Genomic DNA, 20,998 nt, shown 5'->3' with positions numbered 1-20,998 from the left:
TTTATTGCTTCTACCCATGAGCTTCTTTTCGCAATATTTCTTTGTCTATACTTAGAATTATTTATAAGCTACAATATATACATAATATACAATATATATACTACAAGAAAATATATTTATAAGCTACAATATATACATAAGATACAATATATATACTACAAGAAAATATATAAGAGAATATATATACATAAGATACAATATAATATACTACAAGAAAATATATTATGCTACAATATATACATAATATACAATATATATACTACAAGAAAATATATTTATAAGCTACAATATATACATAAGATACAATATATATACTACAAGAAAATATATAAGAGAATATATATACATAAGATACAATATAATATACTACAAGAAAATATATTATGCTACAATATATACATAATATACAATATATATACTACAAGAAAATATATTTATAAGCTACAATATATACATAAGATACAATATATATACTACAAGAAAATATATAAGAGAATATATATACATAAGATACAATATAATATACTACAAGAAAATATATTATGCTACAATATATACATAATATACAATATATATACTACAAGAAAATATATTTATAAGCTACAATATATACATAAGATACAATATATATACTACAAGAAAATATATAAGAGAATATATATACATAAGATACAATATAATATACTACAAGAAAATATATTATGCTACAATATATACATAATATACAATATATATACTACAAGAAAATATATTATGCGAATATATATACATAAGATACAATACATATACTAAAAGAAAATATATAAGAGAATATATATACATAAGATACAATATAATATACTTCAAGAAGTGATATTTATGCATGACAATTTAGTGTTTTACTATTGTTTTGTTATTTTCTTTTTCGTCAAGCACTTTAATAATTAGATATACATATATACTACATATATATTTTTAATATAGTCATGATACTACAAGAAATTGTCTTTAAAAAAAAAAACCGCTAGGCCCGCGAAGCCCATGAGCCCGGCCCGTTAAGCACAGGACCATGTGGGCTTAGGCCCGTCACAAGCCGGTTCCACCCATTAGGCCCACGAAGACCGGGACCGCCAGGACCGGGACCGCCAGAGCCCAGGACCACGAAGCCCGGGACCGCGAGGCCCGACCCGTTAGGCCCACTAAGGCCCGGGCCCGGGACAAAATACAGCATTACCTCCAAGTACATTGTCAGGAAACTGGAGAATGGGTAAGACCTTTCACCCTCATTCACTATCCGGGTAATGACCCGGGACATCACATTCTCGACATTGATCGGGTAACTTGCCATGATAGATGTAACCAGAATCGCTCAGTGAATTGGGAGTGAGTTGTCGTGGGTGGTCGGGTCTAGCCTGCTGCACACAAATTTCTCCCACCCCTTTGCCTCAAAGTTCAATGTCCTCCTCAATATCTTCACCCCCGCAGTCAACCACTCGGGGGTGGTACCTGGGATTACCAAGTACTCCGCCAACCACGAACGGGCTTCTTCACCCAACTTTATCTTGTCTAAGTATAGGGACTCATCCTCCTCCGTGAAGCCTAAATAGTCATTGATGGTCTTGCCATCAAACTTCACTTTCAAGTTCCGCACTTTGGTGATTGTGGTACCCTTTTTGATGTGGGCCATGTTGGTGTAGAATTCTTTCACCAAATGCTCATTGGCGTCATCCATATGCCCTACGAAGTAGTCCCATCCGGCTCTATCTCTGAATTGCCTCAACATATTTAGGTTGTAAGGCAGAAGGCCCCGGGTGATAATTTTTCTCTCAAGTATCAACCTCTTTTATGGCCACCACTCTCTGAATTTGTGGTAGGAAATCTCACTGATGAACCCGTCCTCCCATACCTCCGGGTTCCTAGTTCTCTCTACCCCACCAACTTGGGGATCACCCCCTTCTGCTTCTTCCTCTTCTTCTCCTACTGCACCCTCTTCGGATAATGAATCTGTAGGAGAGGTGGAGTACTCACCCCTACTGCCATCAGCTGAGCCCTTAGACAACTCAGAAGATATATGACCTGAGGCTTGGGCAGTGGGGGATGCTGGAGATGTATCTCTCAATCGGTTTCTCTCCGGCCAGTCAGGAACATACTCTGGCACGGAGTCTGAAGATGCCTCCCGGGAGGGCTCATACTCACTCCCCAACTGATCAATTGCTCTGTCTGCAGCTTTAATGATTTTCCTTATGTTTTTAATGTTTTGTCGGGCTTGTGGGGTTAATTTTATCATTCCTTGCTTCCCACCCCAGGAGGACTCTCCTTTTCCTGGTTGTTTACTACCTTTGCCTCTTGATTTTACCATTGTCTGCAAACAACATTCATTTAGACTTTGTTAGTATCCAGAAAAACAATGAAATTCACAGTTGCAGAAAAAATGTTGCAGACAGTTTAAATTTGCAGAGTGCGGACCGCACAAAATCCATTATGGTCCGCACAGATGTGGGGTTCAGACTACCCACTCTCTGAATCTATGCACTACGGACCGCACAAAATGGCAATGCGGTCCACATTGAGGCACCACGGACCACACAAAATCCAATGCGGTTGCGGTCCTCATATGATCAGCTTTCAGGACTTTTCCATTGTGGTCCGCACAAAATACCAATGCGGACCGCACAAGGGCACCGCGGACCGCACAAATTCCACTGCGGTCCGCACTGAATGCCCAGAAGCAACACCAACCTAGGGTTCATGATTTATTCAATTTTAGTCCAATTTTACACCTATTAATGAGTCCCTAAGTGTCGGTTCAGTGGTTTAACTACCTAGTGTAAGCACGTGATTTTTGACCCTCCCCGAGATTTTTCACATTTTTAGCGTGAATATGTGAAATTGGGACTAATATAGCTATTTTGACTATTTTTACTTTATTTTTCTCGCAAAAGAAAATTACAAAAAATATATATAAATTTTAGTTTATGTATCCCTCATAAACTTGAAAAAATCAAAAATTGCACTTTATTTTTGTACTTTATATAATTTCGAAAATTACAAAAAAAATATAATTCTATTAAGGTTTTGTAGTCATTTTAATTTGGAAAAAATGCAAAAATATTACTTTATATTTTATCTTTATATAAAAACGAAAATTACAAAAAAATAGTTTTATTAATATTTTGTAGCTATTTTAAATCTTGAAAAAATATTTAAAAAAAAAAAAGATATAGTTTTGTTTAAATACTAGTCTTATTTTTGGTAGTTATTTTGCTTACATAGGACTAGTTAAGCAACGTGTTCCTATTTCTCGGGTCCGGGCAAAAGAATAATATTCGGGTTCAAACTACCCGATTTTAGGCCTAATTTTCGGACCTAGCCCATAATAAACCGAGTCCACCACGCGTGGGGGACATATGCCTTGAACCCCACCACGCGTGGGGCTCATTTTTCTGGGCAAAGACTATACAAATACACGGACAAACTTTGAAAGGAGGGGACTTTTGGCTAGAAAAAGGAAAAAAAAACGGAAAAATTTTTCGAGCACTGTTCATCTTCTTCTTCAAAAGAAGAAGAAGAGAAAGACCTGAAAAACCAGTGACCCCCCCCCAGAAAAAAAAAACCTTCAACCACCGGACCCTCCCCCACGCTTGAACCCCTCCGTCACGACCTCTCCGGTAAACCACCCTCCTTCCACGTCCAAGGACCACCCTCACCCAAACCACCAAACGACCACCCGTCCCCTCCCTTCACAAACGCCATAACCACCGAGCAACCAGCCCCCCCCACCGCCCCCCCCCCCCGTCGTCAGTTCCAGACGACCACCAAACAACCACACCACCCAGAAGCCTCCATCGACACCGCCCAAACGACCCCTCGAGCCCCAGAAATGAACCAAAACCAGTGACTCCCCCGGTCGAAACCCCTACTCCCTCACGACCACAACGCCACACCAAGCGTCCGTCAACTACTAACTCCCTCCACCTCCGCCACTATCCAAACACCATCACCAAACGACCACTCCTCCATTACTACCTACAAACAGTCCTCTCCCGTAAAACCACCATCAAACCCTATAAAAACCTAGCAGACCCGTCAGCCACCCCCTCGTCGGAACTCCAGCTCCACCAGTCCGTCGACCACCAAGCCTCCCCAACAGCCTCTGCTGCTCGTCGTTCAGCTCCATCGACCACTGTCCAAACGACCTTCCACAGCCTGCTTCTTCCTCATACTTGAACGACCCCTCCTGTTGCATTCTCTCGAGCCAACATGCTGCGTTGAGAAAATCCAGCAGCTAACATCTCTTGCGTTGATTGTTTTTGCCGAGCTTTCCGCCTCCATTGAGGTCGTCGTTGTTCGTCGAGGTCCGGTACGTCGAGTTTGTCCCGAGTTTTCGTCGTTGTTCCTCGTGCAGTGAGGTTCGGCTTGAGTCCCGTTGGGAGCGTGTTTGTCGCCCTGAGTTTGCCGAGGTTCAAAGGTTAGTAAAACTTCAAGTATTAGATAAGAAAATGTTACGTCAAATGTTCGAAAATGCAATATAGAAATTGGTATGATAATTTTCTGCTTATGTTTTCATTGTATGCATTTTTGCTCATTTTGCGTTATATGATTCTTGTTTATTTGATGTCATTTAATTAAGTTTGACTAGTTGTTCTATGACACAAGTTGACGTTAATTTGTTCGGGGTCCTTTGCTTAGTTCATTCGGACAAAATTATTAGTACATGTTATTACTACTCCCGAAATACTCATTCGCTAAAACTCTTCTTATTAAACTTCTAACAAGTTATGAGATTTTAGTTGTAAAGAAGCTGTAAGGTTTAGTATGGTTAAAGGCGTAAAAATGGCATCCCTTTAAAATATAAAAAAAAATATATATATATAATAACAAAATAAAAATGAGACGAGCCTCGCCAAATAAAAGGGACAAATTGCGGGGCCCTCACAAAATATATGTATTAAATACTTAGATTCCGGGATGGGTCGTTTAGCAAATCTCACGGCCCTACCCAAAATAATAATGCGCTAGTTGCTTTAGGCGCGCCTTTAATAATGTTATCTCCCTAAACTCGGGTGCACATTTATGTGACCCAAATCCAAATCTCAACGGAGTCGAAATATGTCTCTAGTCACGGGCACATTGATTGTGACGTGGCCCGAGATGCATGTCCATGACGTTGCAAATTCCTTTTAAAAAATAAGAATGAGATGAGCCTCGCCGAATAAAAACACAAATTGCGGGCCCCTCAGTAAATACTTGTTTTAAAATTACTTAGAATTCAGGAGGTCCGTTTAGCAAATTTCACGGCCTTCCCAAAATAATAACACGCTAGTCTCTTTAGGCGCGCGATTAATAATCTACTTTCTTAAACTCGGGTGTGTATTTCATGCGACCCAAGTCCAAATCCTAAAACATCAAATAAAATATGTTTCGGATTGTGGGTGCATTTCATGTGACACAGTCCAAAGATATGTTTTAAGCGATGTTCACATTCCTAAAAAATAATGATAATAAAGCGGTAAAAGATAAAATTTGCACATGGTTCATAATTGTATTAAAAATCAGATAAATAAGCCGAATATAACAGTTGAGCGACCGTGCTAGAACCACGGAACTCGGGAATGCCTAACACCTTCTCCCGGGTTAACAGAATTCCTTATCCGGATTTCTGGTACGCAGACTGTAATATGGAGTCATTCTTTTCCTCGATTCGGGATTAAAATTGGTGACTTGGGACACCCTAAATCTCCCAAGTGGCGACTCTGAAATAAATAAACAAATCCCGTTTTCGATTGTCCTTTGATTGGAAAAAACTCCCTTGTACCCCCTGCGGGTGCGGAAAAAGGAGGTGTGACAGCTCTGGCGACTCTGCTGGGGATCTTTAGACCCAGAACCACTGGTTCAGGGTTAAGAATTCGAGCTTAAAATAATTGTTATTATTTGGCTTTATCTATTATCTGATTTTTACATGTTTGAGCCTAATGTGTTAAATGCTGCTTTTACCGCTTTGATATTATTTGAACTGTATATAAACTGTGCCGAAACCCATATCCTTTCTGAGTCTTCTAAATCATGAAGAAGGGTGTACTTCGTACGACTTCTTTTCTGTATAGTGTCAAATCCCAATTTAGAACGAGGTTCGGACAAGTTGCTAAGCCGGTGAAGCTTCTGTATTCCCGGTACGCTGCCCCCCTCGGCTCGAGCTGTCCGCTCGGGTAAGCCAGGTCTAGAACAAACACCCAGGTTCTGAACCTAGTATAACAAAGCCACATGCCGGATCCCTAGTAGGAACGTTTATTTGCATCATGTGCATTTGACTTAGGGGACTCAACACAGGGGTTGGGTCCGTCTAGGACAAGCAACCTGAAAATAATAGACCATCTTATGGCATCCTATGTGCTACATGTTGTATTCAGTCAAGGGCGAATGGGTCATTTGGTCATTTCCAGCATGATGTTATTTTAATCAAAGCATGGGGAACATTTGTGGAATCCAAGAAGCCTTGGAATTCCCTATGTCCCCCACGCTTGCTTTTTGGGAAAACACATGGGGAACATTTGTGGAATCCAAGAAGTCTTGGAATTCCCATATGTCCCCCACGCTTCATATGTTGGAAAAAGCGCATGGGGAACATTTGCGAAATCCAAGATGTCTTGGAAATCCTTATGTTTCCCATGCCACATTTTGAAAATAACAATAAATATAAAAAATAAAAATACATATAAAAACAAGGCATGAAAATTCAAAAGATTTTGTATGTTGTCATCATTTTCCACAAATTAGAAAATCGTGAAAAGATGAGGAAATGACAGTGTAGAGATATAACTACTTATTTTTAGAAAGAAAAAAAACAAATGTCCAAGTAGTGTCGAAACTCTGCCGAAATTTTGAGAATATAAAATAAAAAATATATGTTTTATTAGTTTGTTTTATTAAAAAAAAAAGCATTAATAGAAAAGAAAATTGTTTGTCTTGCCATAAAAATGAAAAAAAAGAGTCTTGTTTTTAAAATATGTGTTATTTATTTGTTTATGAAATTGACAAAATTAAAATAATCCAAAAATATTTTTTCCATTATTGACTTCTTTAGAAAGTCTTTCTAATTGTTTAAAATATATATATATATATATATATCAAAAGAATATTCAAAATTAAAAAAAAATCCGAAAACATTTTGATTCTTCTTTAAAATCCAAAAAAAAAAATTTTTTAAGCGAGCTAAAAATTCCAAAAAAAAAATTCTTTAAGAAAAACAAAGGAAAAAGAAGGAATGTTTTATGTTTTTTGTTAATTTGTTTGTTTGTTATGAATGAAAAATAATAGTCTATTTGATTGTTGTGGAAAAGAATATAATAAAAAATAGAAAATGGAAAAGGGTCTTCCCCAAAATTAGTTTATTTGCCCGAACTACGCGGGTTTGATTCTCACCGGATGTGAGATACGTAGGCAACCCTCATCGGGTCCAACCCCACCTTTTGCTAAAAAGCCAAAAACAAATTAATAATAATAAACAAAAAATATATGTCAAACTTTAATTTTGTCAATAAAGAAGTTGGGTGACGCTGCTTCATCAAGACATAGCCAAATGTTCCCGAAAGGGACGCCGGAAGGCTGACTTTGCATAAACAGCCACCTTTGGGTCATTTTTTTTAAGACTTGGTCCAGTTGACCCCCACAGCCTAAAAATCTTCGTCCCCGAGACGTTGAAAGGCCATGTTTGCAATATTGACTTTTCTAATTTGAAAAACGATAAAAAGAGTTATAAATAAGTCAGGTGATGTTGTTTTGTTATAAATAGTCAAATGTTCCCGAAAGGGACGCCGGGAGGCTGATTTGGCATAAACAGCCGCCTTTGGGTCATTTTGAGATATGGACCCACACAGCCTTAAAAATCTTCGTCCCCGAGGCGTTGAAGGGTCGTGTTTGCAACACCAGGTTTTATTATAATTTGAAAAGAAAAATACCGTTGGAATTTTGTCATAATAAGCCGAGCCAGCCTCGGCCGCGTCTTAAACCGTTCTTGCCGAAATAGCCTTAGAGTATCTTTCAGTTGTCGAAAGGTTATTTTCGTAAAAGAACGGACAAGTTTGTAAGGTGTCATAAAATAATCCTCCCCGGCCTCAAAATTCATGTGAAATTTGGAAGGGGCCACATTTGCAAAAATAGCCGTTTGGTTGCATTTGTCAAACGGGGAAAGAAGCTGGCTGTTTGTAAATCTTTTGATTAGAATATGCGGGTGTTTGACTTTCGAGTTTGTAGGTCATCTTCAAACCTTTGAAACCCGGTCTGTTTTAATATGAAAATTGAAAAAATGTTTATTATTGTTTATCTCTTATTGACCCGAACTACGTCGGTTTGATTCTCACCGGATGTGAGATACGTAGGCAACCCTCATCGGGTCCAACTCCCTTTTTCATTTTACCAATAATGATATACCATAAAGCATATATGTACATATACACATGTATATAAATACGTATACTGTTTGTTTTGTTTTCCAAGATTTTTGTTTAGAGTCAAAATAAAGGTTTTTGTTTTCGCCTAAAAGGTCACCTTAATAAATGTGCAGGATGAGCACAGAGTAAAATGAACCATTCTCGGCCCTCAGCGAGGTCCCTCTACAACTCCACATGTGGTGGAATGATTTGGAAGCCAATAGCAAAGAGGTAGTAGGAAGAATATTGGGAGGTTTTGTAAATTTGTTGGGTGTTAGGCCAAGGACAGATATTCTTGAAGCTCTAATACCGTTTTGGGACCCAACCCGCAATGTATTCCGTTTTGTTGACTTTGAACTTTCACCAACACTTGAGGAAGTCGCCGGATATGCGGGATTGAATGAGAGGTTAATAGGGCAATATTTGCTTTCGCCCAGGCCAGTGTCTCCGCATGCGTTTCTGGATCTACTAAGCATCAGTCGGAAGATACAACATGACGATTTATCGAGAGGATGTTGTGATCTCCATTTCTTGTATCAGCGGTACGGAACCCCGCAGGGTTTCGAGGAACCGAGCCTTGGGCTAACTCACAGCGGGAACATAAACAAATGGGAAGCAAGACGTACTTTGGCTTTTATCACAGCATTCTTGGGAGTCATGGTCTGTCCAAGGAAGGATAAAAAGATAGAGATAGGTCTGGTAGGTATGGCCGACGTTGCAATCAAAAGAACCAATAGTACTGTGGTTCCTTTGATTTTGTCCGAAATCTACCGGGCTCTGACTATATGCCGAGAAGGAGGCAAGTTCTTCCAAGGTTGCAACCTGTTACTTCAGCTATGGATGCAGGAACATCTCCATCACCGAGTAGGATACATGAACCACGGGTTGACCGAGAGGAATTGTATCAGCGGATTCAAGAAGCGCATGACAGGCGCCAGATTTCCTGAAGGTGTCGAAGCATGGTTTACACGGTTAAGGTCAACAACAGCTGACCAAATTGAATGGGCATTCGGTTGGTTGGCTGATACTGAGGTGATCTACATGTCGGCTGAAGAATGTCATGTTCTCTTAATGGGGCTTCACCGCATCCAACCATATGCCCCTCATCGGGTATTACGACAACTGGGCAGGTTTCAAGTAGTCCCTACTGATGAAGATCTGAGCAAGCATGCCTTGGAATTAAGCCCGGGAGTCATATTCCCCGAGGGGAAGATTAGAAAACTGTGGCATGAATGTAGATTCTTGGAGCCCAAGACCATGGTGCGAGAACTAGCTAAAGGTGAGGTAGACCCAAAGTACGATGCTTGGTTCGAAAGAAGGTTTCAGATTCGGCAAAGACCTGCTAAAAGGGCACACGTCCAACACTTCACAGATGATTCACAAGAGCAATGGGGATGGTTAAAAAGGGAGGAAGGTTACCGGGTGGAAATCGGGAAGCTAAAGCAACAAGTCGAAAGGCTTGTATTTGAGAACAATGTGCAAGTCGCCTCGGAGCAGGCTGAAAGAAACAAGCTAGCCCAAGAAAACCAAACCTTGAAGGCCCGCCTTCGCCAAGCCAGTAAGAGTAACGTTGACCGACAGAAGCGTCGCTCTGACGAAAGATTGATAGCAAGTTTGAGAAGTCAGGTCATCCAGAGCCAAGAAGAATTAGAACAATCAGAAGCTTGCATAGCAAGGATGAAGGTCAGATGGGCAAGGTACACAATGGCCCGGAAGCAGCGTTTGCAACAGGTCATAAGGGATTATGAAATGAGCGTCGGAATATTAAGGGAGACGAACTCCACTCTACATGATCGGATCGTCAAACAAGCACGAGATGCCCAAGCCGACAGAAGGCGATGTTACGATGCAATGACCAGAATGGAAAGACAAATGGAGATGTTCCAGGATCAGCTTGCCAACAATGCGCAAACACTGGGATTGAAGAACCGACAGATAAGGCATTTGTTCGCAGAAAGGGACAACATTCGAGGAAGGATCGACGAGATTGGGCATTACATCTACATGAGATGCCTGGCATGCGAGCAAATGCCTCGGAAGACCCTCCTTGTTTCCATCATGGGTTGCGTCCACCGAATCATGAATGAGTTGAAAAGCCTGCAGAGGGACCTCACACCAAGGGCCGCGGAAAGGCCGAATGATGCCTCGCGGGCCCCTAAGTTGGAAAATTAATCTTTGGTTGAGTCTTGTTTATTTGGCTTTGTTGCTTTTCCATATGTTGTTTTCTTTTCTTTTAGTCAAAACGGGTTAAGAACTGTGGAGTCTGTACTATTGCTATTCCTTGCTTGAAGTAATTTGTAATAGCAAAATTTTGAGAATGAATTTAACGATTTCACAAGAATTTTGTGTTTCTTTACTTTAAGGCAGAACTACGCCTGGTCTGATTCACGCGGGGACGTGATACGTAGGCAATCCCCATAAGATTCGACCGCTTTTAATAAAGAAAGAAAAGAAAATACAAAATAAAATAAAACACAGGGTTTCCCAAAGTACTTTAAAAGGGGACGAATGAGCAAACCGGGATGACGCATGTTGTTTGAAGCAAAGCATGTAGAAACGATTAACTGCCTAGGTGCATTGCATCCTCTATGTGTTATGATCAAATCTGTTAAACTCTAACGCTAACAAAATTTGTTGTTGTCTGAATCAAACAAAAAATTTGTTAAGGAACTCTGGCAGCACACTCCTATCAAACCAGATCCAAAGGACCGATAGCAACCAGCATGACTACTTCAGAGAATAGTAATGAGGAAGAGAGGCCGATGAGCCAGTTGCTAAAAGAAGCGATGGAAAAGATTGAAAGGATGGGACTAGAGATGAATGCAATGCAGCTAGCCATAGCCAAAACACAAAAGAGCCCTGAAACACTGGGGCACATGCCGGAATACCCTCACTCTGGCCCTTCCACAAGCCGCCCAAATCCCCTTTATCATCAAGAAAGAAGCCCTCATGATTCCCAAGCTCCACCACCCCATCAACCTCTCCCAACACCCAATATTCCCATTTTTGTGGGACCAACATCAGCCCCTTTGCAAAGAACGACCAGTGAGCCATTGTTTCAGGCTCACGATACACAATACTACCCCCCCGAGCCTACGTTTCATGCCCCCGAACCACAGGCTTACAATCCACATTTGGAAGTGCCGGCAGAGATTGAGAAGCCGGCTAAGGCCCCTGAACAGGATGAAGTATTGAGAAAGTTCAAAAGCCTGGAGCAGTCCTTCAGGAACTTGCACGGGCTGGGCAATCAAGTCAGCGTAGCATACAAAGATCTGTGCCCTTTCCCAGACGTCCAACTCCCGGCTGGGTTCAAGATGCCTAAGTTTGATTTATATGAAGGGCACGGTGATCCCATGGCACATTTGCGGGGATTCTGTAGCAAAATGAGAGGGGCAGGCGGCAAGGATGAGCTGCTGATAGCTTATTTCGGCCAAAGTCTGAGCGGATCTGCACTAGAATGGTATACCAGGCAGGATTCCAGCAGGTGGTACACGTGGGATGATCTGGCGCAGGCTTTTGCAGGTCATTTCCAGTACAATCTCGAGATAGTCCCTGACCGTCTCACATTATTGAGAACTGGGAAGAAACCCGGGGAAAGTTTTCGCGAGTTCGGGTTCCGCTGGAGAGAGCAAGCAGCTAGAGTCGATCCTCCCATGAGAGAGGGAGAGATGGTGGACTATTTCTTGCAGACACTGGATCCAACCTATTTTGGTCACTTGGTGACAACAGTTGGAAAATCTTTCAACGAGGTGGTCAAGATAGGGGTCATGATAGAAGAGGGTCTGAGGTCTGACAAAATCTTGAACTATTCGGCACTCAAAGCCACAACCCAGGCTATTCAAAGCGGCACGGGAGGTGCGCTGAGAAGAAAGAAAGAAGAGGTTGCCACGATCGAGGCAGGCAGTTGGTCCAGGGCTGGCAGGCCGCACTACAACCAACCCAGACCTCACAGGTCAAACTACCCATACAACCCACCACAAAATTTCTATCCACCTCGAGAACCACATTGCGGTAAAAAGTTAAAATTGGCACATTGGTTCATAATTGTATTTAAAATCAGATAAATAAGCCGAATATAACAGTTGAGCGACCGTGCTAGAACCACGGAACTCGGGAATGCCTAACACCTTCTCCCGGGTTAACAGAATTCCTTATCCGGATTTTTGGTACGCAGACTGTAATATGGAGTCATTCATTTCCTCGATTCGGGATTAAAATTGGTGACTTGGGACACCCTAAATCTCCCAAGTGGCGACTCTGAAATAAATAAACAAATCCCGTTTTCGATTGTCCTTTGATTGGAAAAAACTCCCTTGTACCCCCTGCGGGTGCGGAAAAAGGAGGTGTGACACCTAGTCCTACTTTAAACAAAAATTAACTAACCTAAGCTACAAAATTGAAAGAAATACGGACAGGTAGAGAAGAAGAACTAAGAAAAATAAAAACTCAAAGAAAATAAATACATTAAACAACTAAGAAGAAGTTAATGTTACTAGAAAATAGATGAAATGCTGAGTAATGAACTTGAGCAGTTAGAAACGTGCAGATTAGAGAGATGAACAATGAATTTTTTACTTCTGAGATGAGAAAGTTCAAAAAGTTCAAAAGGAGGGCGTCAGGTCTTATTTATAGGAAAGGGTCTTGGGACCCAGCTTTCCTACCCATCGCGGACCGCACAAAATGGCACTGCGGTTCGTGATGCTTGAAACCATAGGGTACTGACAAATTGACCACTGCGGACAACACAAAATGTAATGCGGCCACAGTGGACCACCGCGGACCACACAAAATGCAATGCGGATGCGGTGGTAAACTTCAGAGAACCCCCATTTTTGTCAAATTATCAATGCGGTCCGCATTGATTTCTTGTCCCCGCACAAAGGTCTTTGCGGCTGCACAAAATGAGTGCGGTCCGCATTAACAACTTCAGAGAGTGGTCATTTTCCAACTTTTTTCTGCACTGCATCAAGACAATCCTACAGCATCTCACAACTAGTCAGTCCAAAAATAAAACCTACACTACAATGAAAATCAAAGAAAAACAAGAAGAAAAACACATGGGTTGCCTCCCAAGAAGCGCCTGATTTAACGTCACGGCACGATGCAGGTTACCATCAAATCATTTGAGATGAAGAAGTGCCACCACGTGGTTGTCCCAAGTAATGCTTGACTCTGTGCCCGTTCACTCTGGAAACTTCCCCATTTTTGTTCTTCAAGTCATGTACACCAAACGGGGTCACAAACACCACTTCAAAAGGTCCACTCCATTTTGACTTAAGATTTCCCGAAAACAGATGTAACTGAGAGTTGAACAAGAGAACCAAATCACCCACTTTGAACTCCTTGCTACAAGCATATTTATCATGAAGGTACTTCATCTTGTCCTTGTACAAGAATGAACTGGAGTAGGCATGGAATCAGAATTCATCAAGTTCATTTAACTGCTCCACACGAAGATTTGTTGCCACTCCCATTCAAGATTTAACTTCCTCAAATCCCACATGGTATTGTGCTCTAACTCAACCGCTAGATGGAAATCTTTCCCAAATACCAATCGATACGGAGACGTACCAATAAGAGTCTTGTAAGCAGTCCTATAAGCCCATAGAGCATCATCCAACTTCTTTGACCAATCAGTCCTATTTGCATTAACCATCTTCGACAATATACTCTTGATTTCCCTGGTTGAGACTTCAACTTGGACACTTGCTCGAGGATGATAGGGAGTAGAAACTTTGTGGTTGACACCATACTTTGCAAGTAAAGTGTCAAAAGCTCTATTGCAAAAATGAGACTCCCCATAACTTACGATTGCACGAGGAGTGCCAAACCTTGTAAAAATGCTCCTCTTGAGAAATGCAACAACACTCCGGGCCTCATTGTTGGGTAAAGCCACGACCTCAACCCACTTTGAAACATAGTTAACCGAATGTATGTGTTCCCACACGGGCTAACAAACGGTCCCATAAAATCAATACCCCATACATCAAAAATATCAACCTCAAGAATGGTATTGAGAGCCATCTCATCTTTATTCGAAATTCCACCCGCTCTTTGACATTCATCACACCTCTTCACAAGATCACTTGCATCTTTAAACAAAGTTGGCCAATAAAACTCACAACTAAGAACTTTGGAAGCCATCCTCGCCCCGCCATGATGGCCACCATAGGGAGAGGAATGACAAGCCTCCAAGATACTCAATTGCTGTTCCTCCGGGACACACCTTCGGATCACACCATCCGTGCAAATCTTGAACAAGTACAGCTCATCCCAATAGAAATCCAAACTATCTTGTTTGAGTTTCTTCCTTTGGTTAGAAGAGATCTCACACGGGATTATACCGGTTACAAGAAAATTAGCAACATCCGCAAACCATGGCATACCATTCACTGACACCGAAAGGAGTTGTTCATCGGAAAATGAATCATTGATCTCTAGGCCATCACGAGGCCTCCCCTCCTCCTCCAAGCGGGACAAGTGGTCCGCCACTTGGTTTTCACTACCCTTCCGGTCCACAATCTCCAAATCAAACTCTTGAAGTAACAAGACCCATCGCATCAGTCTAGCTTTGGAATCCTTCTTCGTCATCAAGTACCGGAGTGCGGCATGATCGGTATGGACTATGACCTTGGCACCCATGAGATACGATCGAAATTTCTCCATTGCGAACACAATAGCCAAAAGTTCTTTCTCGGACATCGTGTAGCTCACTTGAGCATCATTCATTGTCTTTCTCGCATAGTACACCGGATAAAACATTTTTTTCACTCTTTGAACCAAAACCGCCCCAACGTAACATCTCTCGCATCACACATGAGCTCAAAGGGCAAGCTCCAATTAGGTGCGGTAATGATAGGAGTAGTGGTCAACTTATGCTTGAGAAGTTCAAAGGCTTGCATATATTTTTCATTGAACATGAACTTGGCATCTTTTTCCAATAACTTGCATAATAGGTTCACTACCTTCGAAAAGTCTTTGATAAATCTCCGGTAGAACCCCTCATGCCCAAGAAAACTTCTAACTCCCTTGACAGAGGTAGGGGAGCCTTGAAATCACATCAATTTTTGCTTCGTCTACCTTAATCCCGTGCTTTGAAATTTTATGCCCATGAATTATGCCATCTTCTACCATGAAGTGGCATTTCTCCCAATTAAGAACAAGATTGGTTTCTTCACAACGGGCCAAAACTCTATCAAGATTTTTCAAATACTCATCAAATGAATCAACCACAACACTGAAGTCGTCCATGAACACCTCCAAAATGTCTTCCACCGTATCGATGAAAATAGCCATCATACATCGCTGAAATGTAGCCGGTGCATTACACAACCCAAAAGGCATCCGAGAAAAGGCAAAGGTGCCATATGGACAAGTGAATGTGGTCTTCTCCTGATCTTCCGGAGCAATCAAGATTTGGTTGTACCCAGAATACCCATCCAAGAAACAATAGAAGGCACGCCCAGCAAGTTGGTCTAACGTCTGATCAAGAGAAGGCAATAGAAAGTGATCCTTGCGGGTCACTTTATTTAACTTGTGGTAGTCCATGCATACCCTCCAACCGGTTACGGTTCTAGTAGGAATCAACTCATTTTGTGAATTTGCAACCACAGTCATGCCACCCTTCTTCAGTACACATTGCACCGGTGAAGTCCATGAGCTATCAGAGATGGGGTACACAACCCCGACATCCAACCACTTGATCACCTCCTTTTTCACAACTTCTTACATTGCCTCGTTCAACCTCCTTTGATATTAAAAGGAGGGATTTGCATCATCTTCCAAAATAATCTTGTGCATACAGTATGCGGGGTTTATCTCCCGAATATCAGCTAAAGTCCATCCAATTGCCTTTTTTCACTTTTGAAGCATCGCCGATGTAGCATCAACCTGCATGTTAGTAAGACAAGAGGAAAGAATAATTGGCAAAGTAGAACTAGGGACTAAGAACTCATACCTGAGGTGTGGAGGCAACGGCTTCAACTCCAACACCGGAGGCTCCTCAATTGAAGGTTTTGTTAGTGAAGTCTTCCGATTCTTAAGGTCCAAAGATAGTTTTCTAGGCTCATAAGAGTAAGAGCCCATCCCATGTAAAGCATTCACACACTCCACTTGGCCCTCATCATCATTGACATCACGATTCAACAATACAGCCTCTAGAGGGTCCTCCACATTGATCATTGCACTAGTATCATCAACTATCACTGCCGTGACAAGGTCCACAAAAGAGCACACCTCGGAACTGTTGGGTTGCTTCATTGACTTGCACACATGAAAGACCACTTTTTCATCACCCACCCGGAAGGTGAGTTCCCCTATTTCCACATCTACTAAGGCCTTCCTAGTAGCAAGGAAAGTTCTCCCCAATATGATAGGAACTTCATAATCCACCTCACAATCCAAGATCACAAAATCAGCTGGCAAGATAAATTTGTCCACCCGAACAAGCACATCATCAATAATACCCAATGGTCTCTTCATTGTTTTATCCGCCATTTTCAATCTCATAGAAGTCGGCCTCGGTAGCCCAATACCCAAAGTCTTGAAAACTGAGTAGGGAATCAAGTTGATACTTGCCCCCAAATCATATAGAGCTTTAGCAAAGTCCACACTCCCAATGGTGCAAGGAATGGTGAAAGCACCGGGATCTTCAAGCTTCGGATCCATTGAATGCACTATTGCACTAACTTGGTGGGTCATCTTTATAGTTTCACAATCCATGGATTGTTTCTTTGTCGCCAAGTCCTTCATGAATTTAGCATATTCCCGCATTTGTTCAAGAGCCTCCACCAAAGGCACATTAATGGATAAGCTCTTCATCATGTCAATGAACTTTTTAAACTAATTCTCATTTTTCTGCTTTGCGAGCCTTTGAGGATAAGGTGGATGTGGCCTTGGCAAAGGAGCCTTGGCTTGAGGAACAACCGGCTATGGTATGTCTATTACGTGTTCCCTAGACGGGTTCACATCATTTTGAGTTTCCATCTAGGCATCTTGAATATCAATCCTAACTTCTTCATTCACATTCTCATCAATCACATTTTCAACCACCAAAGGAACTTCATCTTCTTGTAACTCAACTTCATCACTCAAAATTTGCTTTTGTTTGGAGGCATTCACATCACCACCTCGTCCACTCCTTGTAGTTATCGCCATGACGTGATTGTTCCCACCCTTCGGGTTTACTATCGTATCACTTGGTAGAGCCCCCTTAGGGCGAGTATTCAAGGTCTATGAGATTTGACCTAATTGCACCTCCAAATTTCTAATTGAAGTGTTGTGGGAAGACAACTGAGCATCGAAATCCGCACTCTTTTTCATCATCTGTTCAAACATCATTTCAATTCTCCCCATATTGTTGTTGGAAGAACTAGGGCCTTGGGATGGAAATGGGGGTGGATTGTTTGGTTGTTGGTACATTGTGGGCCTTTGAAAGCCTTGCCCCGGTTTCCTTAATTGCCATTGTTCCATCCACCTTGATTGTTGTTACCACCACAGTTGTTGTTGTTCCCATTCCAATTACCCTGATTGTTTTAATTATTGTTCTGATTACCCCAGTTGGAGTTTTGGTTGTTGTTCCCCCAATTACCATTGCCTTGTTGTTGTTGATTTCCCCAAATTGCCTTGGGGTCTCCATTGTTGTTGGTTGGAAGAATTGCCCATTTGGCCTTGATAATTGTTCACGTATTGCACCTCTTTATTCTGCCCCTCATAACCATCATCTTGGAATCCACCACAATCATTGTCAAATTGCTCTGAATTCACTTGGTTCTGTTGACCTCTTTGTCTTCTTTTGTTAACTAGCATGTTGAAACCCTCCATAGCATTCACTTGGAGAGGATTTTGAACTTGTTGCAACTGTGCCTTTGCTAGTTGGTTCATTGTAGTTGTCAACTCAGATATAGCTGCCCATGATCATGTAACTCCTTGTGCAAATAAGTGACTGTGGGGTCACCCTGGGGCACATTGGCTCTACCTTGCCAATCAGAAGAAGTGTCAGCCATCTCGTCAAGAATGTCACAAGCCTCATCATAAGACAGCTTCATGAAGTTGCCCCCAGCAAGTTGGTTCACTATGCATTGGTTTGTTGTGTTAATGCCCCAGTAGAAAGTCTATTGGATCATCACCTCAGTCATATCATTGTTGGGGTATTCCTTTACCATTGTTCTATAGCGCTCCCAAATCTCATGCAATGGTTCAGTGGGCTCCTGCTTGAAAGCCAAGATCTCATCTCTCAATGCTGCCATATGCCCCGGTGAGAAACAATTTGCAATGAACTTGTCCGCCAACTCATCCCAAGTAGTGATGGAATGGTTGGGAAGTTGCTCAAGCCAATCCAATGCCTTCCCTCTAAGTGAGAATGGGAAGAGTCTCCATCGAAGTGCATCCTCGGACACATTTGTTTGCTTGCTCCCCCAACAGGTATCCACAAACCCCTTGAGATATTTGTACGCATTTTGATTGGCAGCGCCCGTGAAATACCCACGCTGCACCAGCAATGTCAGTATCATATTGGTAATTTGAAAATTGCCCGCCCAAATCCGAGGTGGGACAATTGCACTTGCATAGCCTTGGTTTGGAAGAACTCAAGGAGCCACTCTTGGAGGTGGCGGAGGAGGGTCTGGAATATTGTCATTGCCATTAGCATTGGCCTGGCGGCCTCTACGTTGTCCTTGAGGTACAAGAGGCACCTTATCATCTCCGACATCATCTACCTCATCTCCCGCAATCACATTTCCAAGAGGGTCATTAGCATTTGCTGCCATTTTGTACCTGAAGTTGTGACACACACAAATTAGTAACACCGAAGGAAAGAAGAACAATACACAAAACTATTTAGATAGATAGCCAAAATCGTTAGCTCCCCGGCAACGGCGCCAAAAAGTGATCGAGGCCAACCCTGTACTACTATGAAGTAGCAAGAGAGGTCGAAGCAACTTTTACCCGAGAAGGTCGGGATCGATTTCCATAGGGAGCTAGATATTGGAGTTGAGTTTCTATCTAAATAGGAGTTGTGCAATTGTTCCTAATTACACTTCTAAACATTGGTTGTTTTGATTTTACTTCTAATTTTATATTACTACGATGCTAAATTAGGCTAAGGAAAGCTAAGATTAAACTATTGAGAGTTGATCAAATAGATAAAAAGGCACTAGGGTAATCACTTTCTCCTAGGTGCTTAATTGACAAATTCTTGAGTCTAAGGCTAGATTGTCACATTTGGGGAGTATGATATAACCATTGCACGATTCTACTCACTGTATACCTCTCGGTAGTTCGAGTGATTTTGCCCGAATTGACTTTCTCAAGACCAATTGGGTATGCAAATTTGTGCAAGCAATTGAGGTTCAAGTCGGGTATTACTATCTCTAGGTTTAACCCTTTAATTGGGGCTATCAATCTCTTGAATACGCCCCAATTCCTTGTTGGACCAATTTCATGGACTTAGACTCTCTTTCTCAAGAAGAACCAAAGTCTACTAGGCATAAACTAGTGTTTGCAACCACTAATTCAACATTAAAACCCTAAATTAGTCCATATATCAAACACTCATAGACAATCAAGCATCAAAACACAAGACCCATCAACTACCCACACTAGGGTTGAGCCACAACCCTAGCTAATGGGTCTAGCTACTCATAATTATAGAAGAAAACAAAGAAATAGATGAAGAAAAACCCATAATAATTAATTGCTAGATAAAACTTGAAGATTCAATGTTGAAACTAAGCTAAAATTACTCAAAATGGTAAAAGAGAGGAGTTCACGAGCGCAGCTCTATCCCAAAATCTATCTGATGACCTAAAAATGAGAAAAGAGACTATTTATACTAGGCTGAAAATTCTGGACAAAAATACCCCTGCGGGGCTAGTGCGGACCGCACAAAATCGAGTGCGGCCGCACTAAGGCTCTTGGCTTGACTAATCTCCTCTCTAAAGTTGGCCACTGCGGACCGTACAAAATGCACCGCGGTCGCGGTGGCTTCTATTGCGGTCCGCACAAAATGGACCGCGGACCGCATTAAGCATAATCCTCCAATTGTCATCTCTCTGAACTTTGGCTCTGCGGACCGCACGAAATTGAGTGCGGCCGCAATGAAATCAATGCAGTCCGCACAAAATCCTTTGAGGCCGCATTGCCTGGCTGACTGAGAAGCATACTCTCTGTTCTTCATCTTTGCGAACCACACAAAATGGTGTGCGGCCGCACTAGCCCTGTTTGACTGAGCTTGGTCTTGGTCTTGGTACTTGTGCATGTTTCACTCCTTATTTAGCTGGTTTTTGACAAATTGTCATCTTGTTGATCAAACCCTGCAATAAGTACAACTTGTGAGTCTTTGGGACTATTTTGTACACATTTCTAATCAAAACTTAAGCAAGAAGGAGTGTAAAATGCATCAATATCCCTAGTTATCAGCAGCCCTATCGCCGGCAAGTCATGATGAAGAGGCGGCCTCCTTTTGCGATACAGTCTTAGAAGTTTTTGCCATTGTAGGACAGAAGAAAAGGGAATTAGGATGATATGTGGTTTGCTAAAAGCTCAAGAAATTTGGGGGAAAGAGTTGCAAAGCAAAGGGATTTTTGAAAAAACAA

General features: G+C 41.7%; 1 protein-coding gene across 1 annotated transcript; it reads right to left on the bottom strand.

Moving 5' to 3' along the window:
• Positions 1–13,519: 13,519 nt before the first annotated feature.
• Positions 13,520–14,061, bottom strand: LOC138890042 (uncharacterized). Its single transcript, XM_070173393.1, has 2 exons — positions 13,871–14,061; positions 13,520–13,751 (listed from the first exon to the last, which is right to left on the bottom strand). Exons 1-2 carry the CDS (start codon positions 14,059–14,061, stop codon positions 13,520–13,522), a joined length of 423 nt encoding a protein of 140 aa, XP_070029494.1.
• Between the last annotated feature and the right edge of the window lie 6,937 nt (positions 14,062–20,998).

This window comes from Nicotiana sylvestris, chromosome 4, assembly GCF_000393655.2.
Source record: "Nicotiana sylvestris chromosome 4, ASM39365v2, whole genome shotgun sequence".
In the NCBI taxonomy this organism is placed as follows: Eukaryota; Viridiplantae; Streptophyta; class Magnoliopsida; order Solanales; family Solanaceae; genus Nicotiana; species Nicotiana sylvestris.
The sequence above is the reverse complement of the archived record's forward strand: the minus strand, read 5'-3'. Positions and strand labels throughout refer to the sequence as shown.

Coding starts and splice junctions, on each gene's coding strand:
- LOC138890042 (XM_070173393.1), bottom strand. CDS start 14,061: ATGGTTAATGCAAATAGGACTGATTGGTCAAAGAAGTTGGATGATGCT. Junction 13,752..13,870: donor TTAAATCTTGAATGGGAGTG/GCAACAAATCTT, acceptor ATATGCTTGTAG/CAAGGAGTTCAAAGTGGGTG.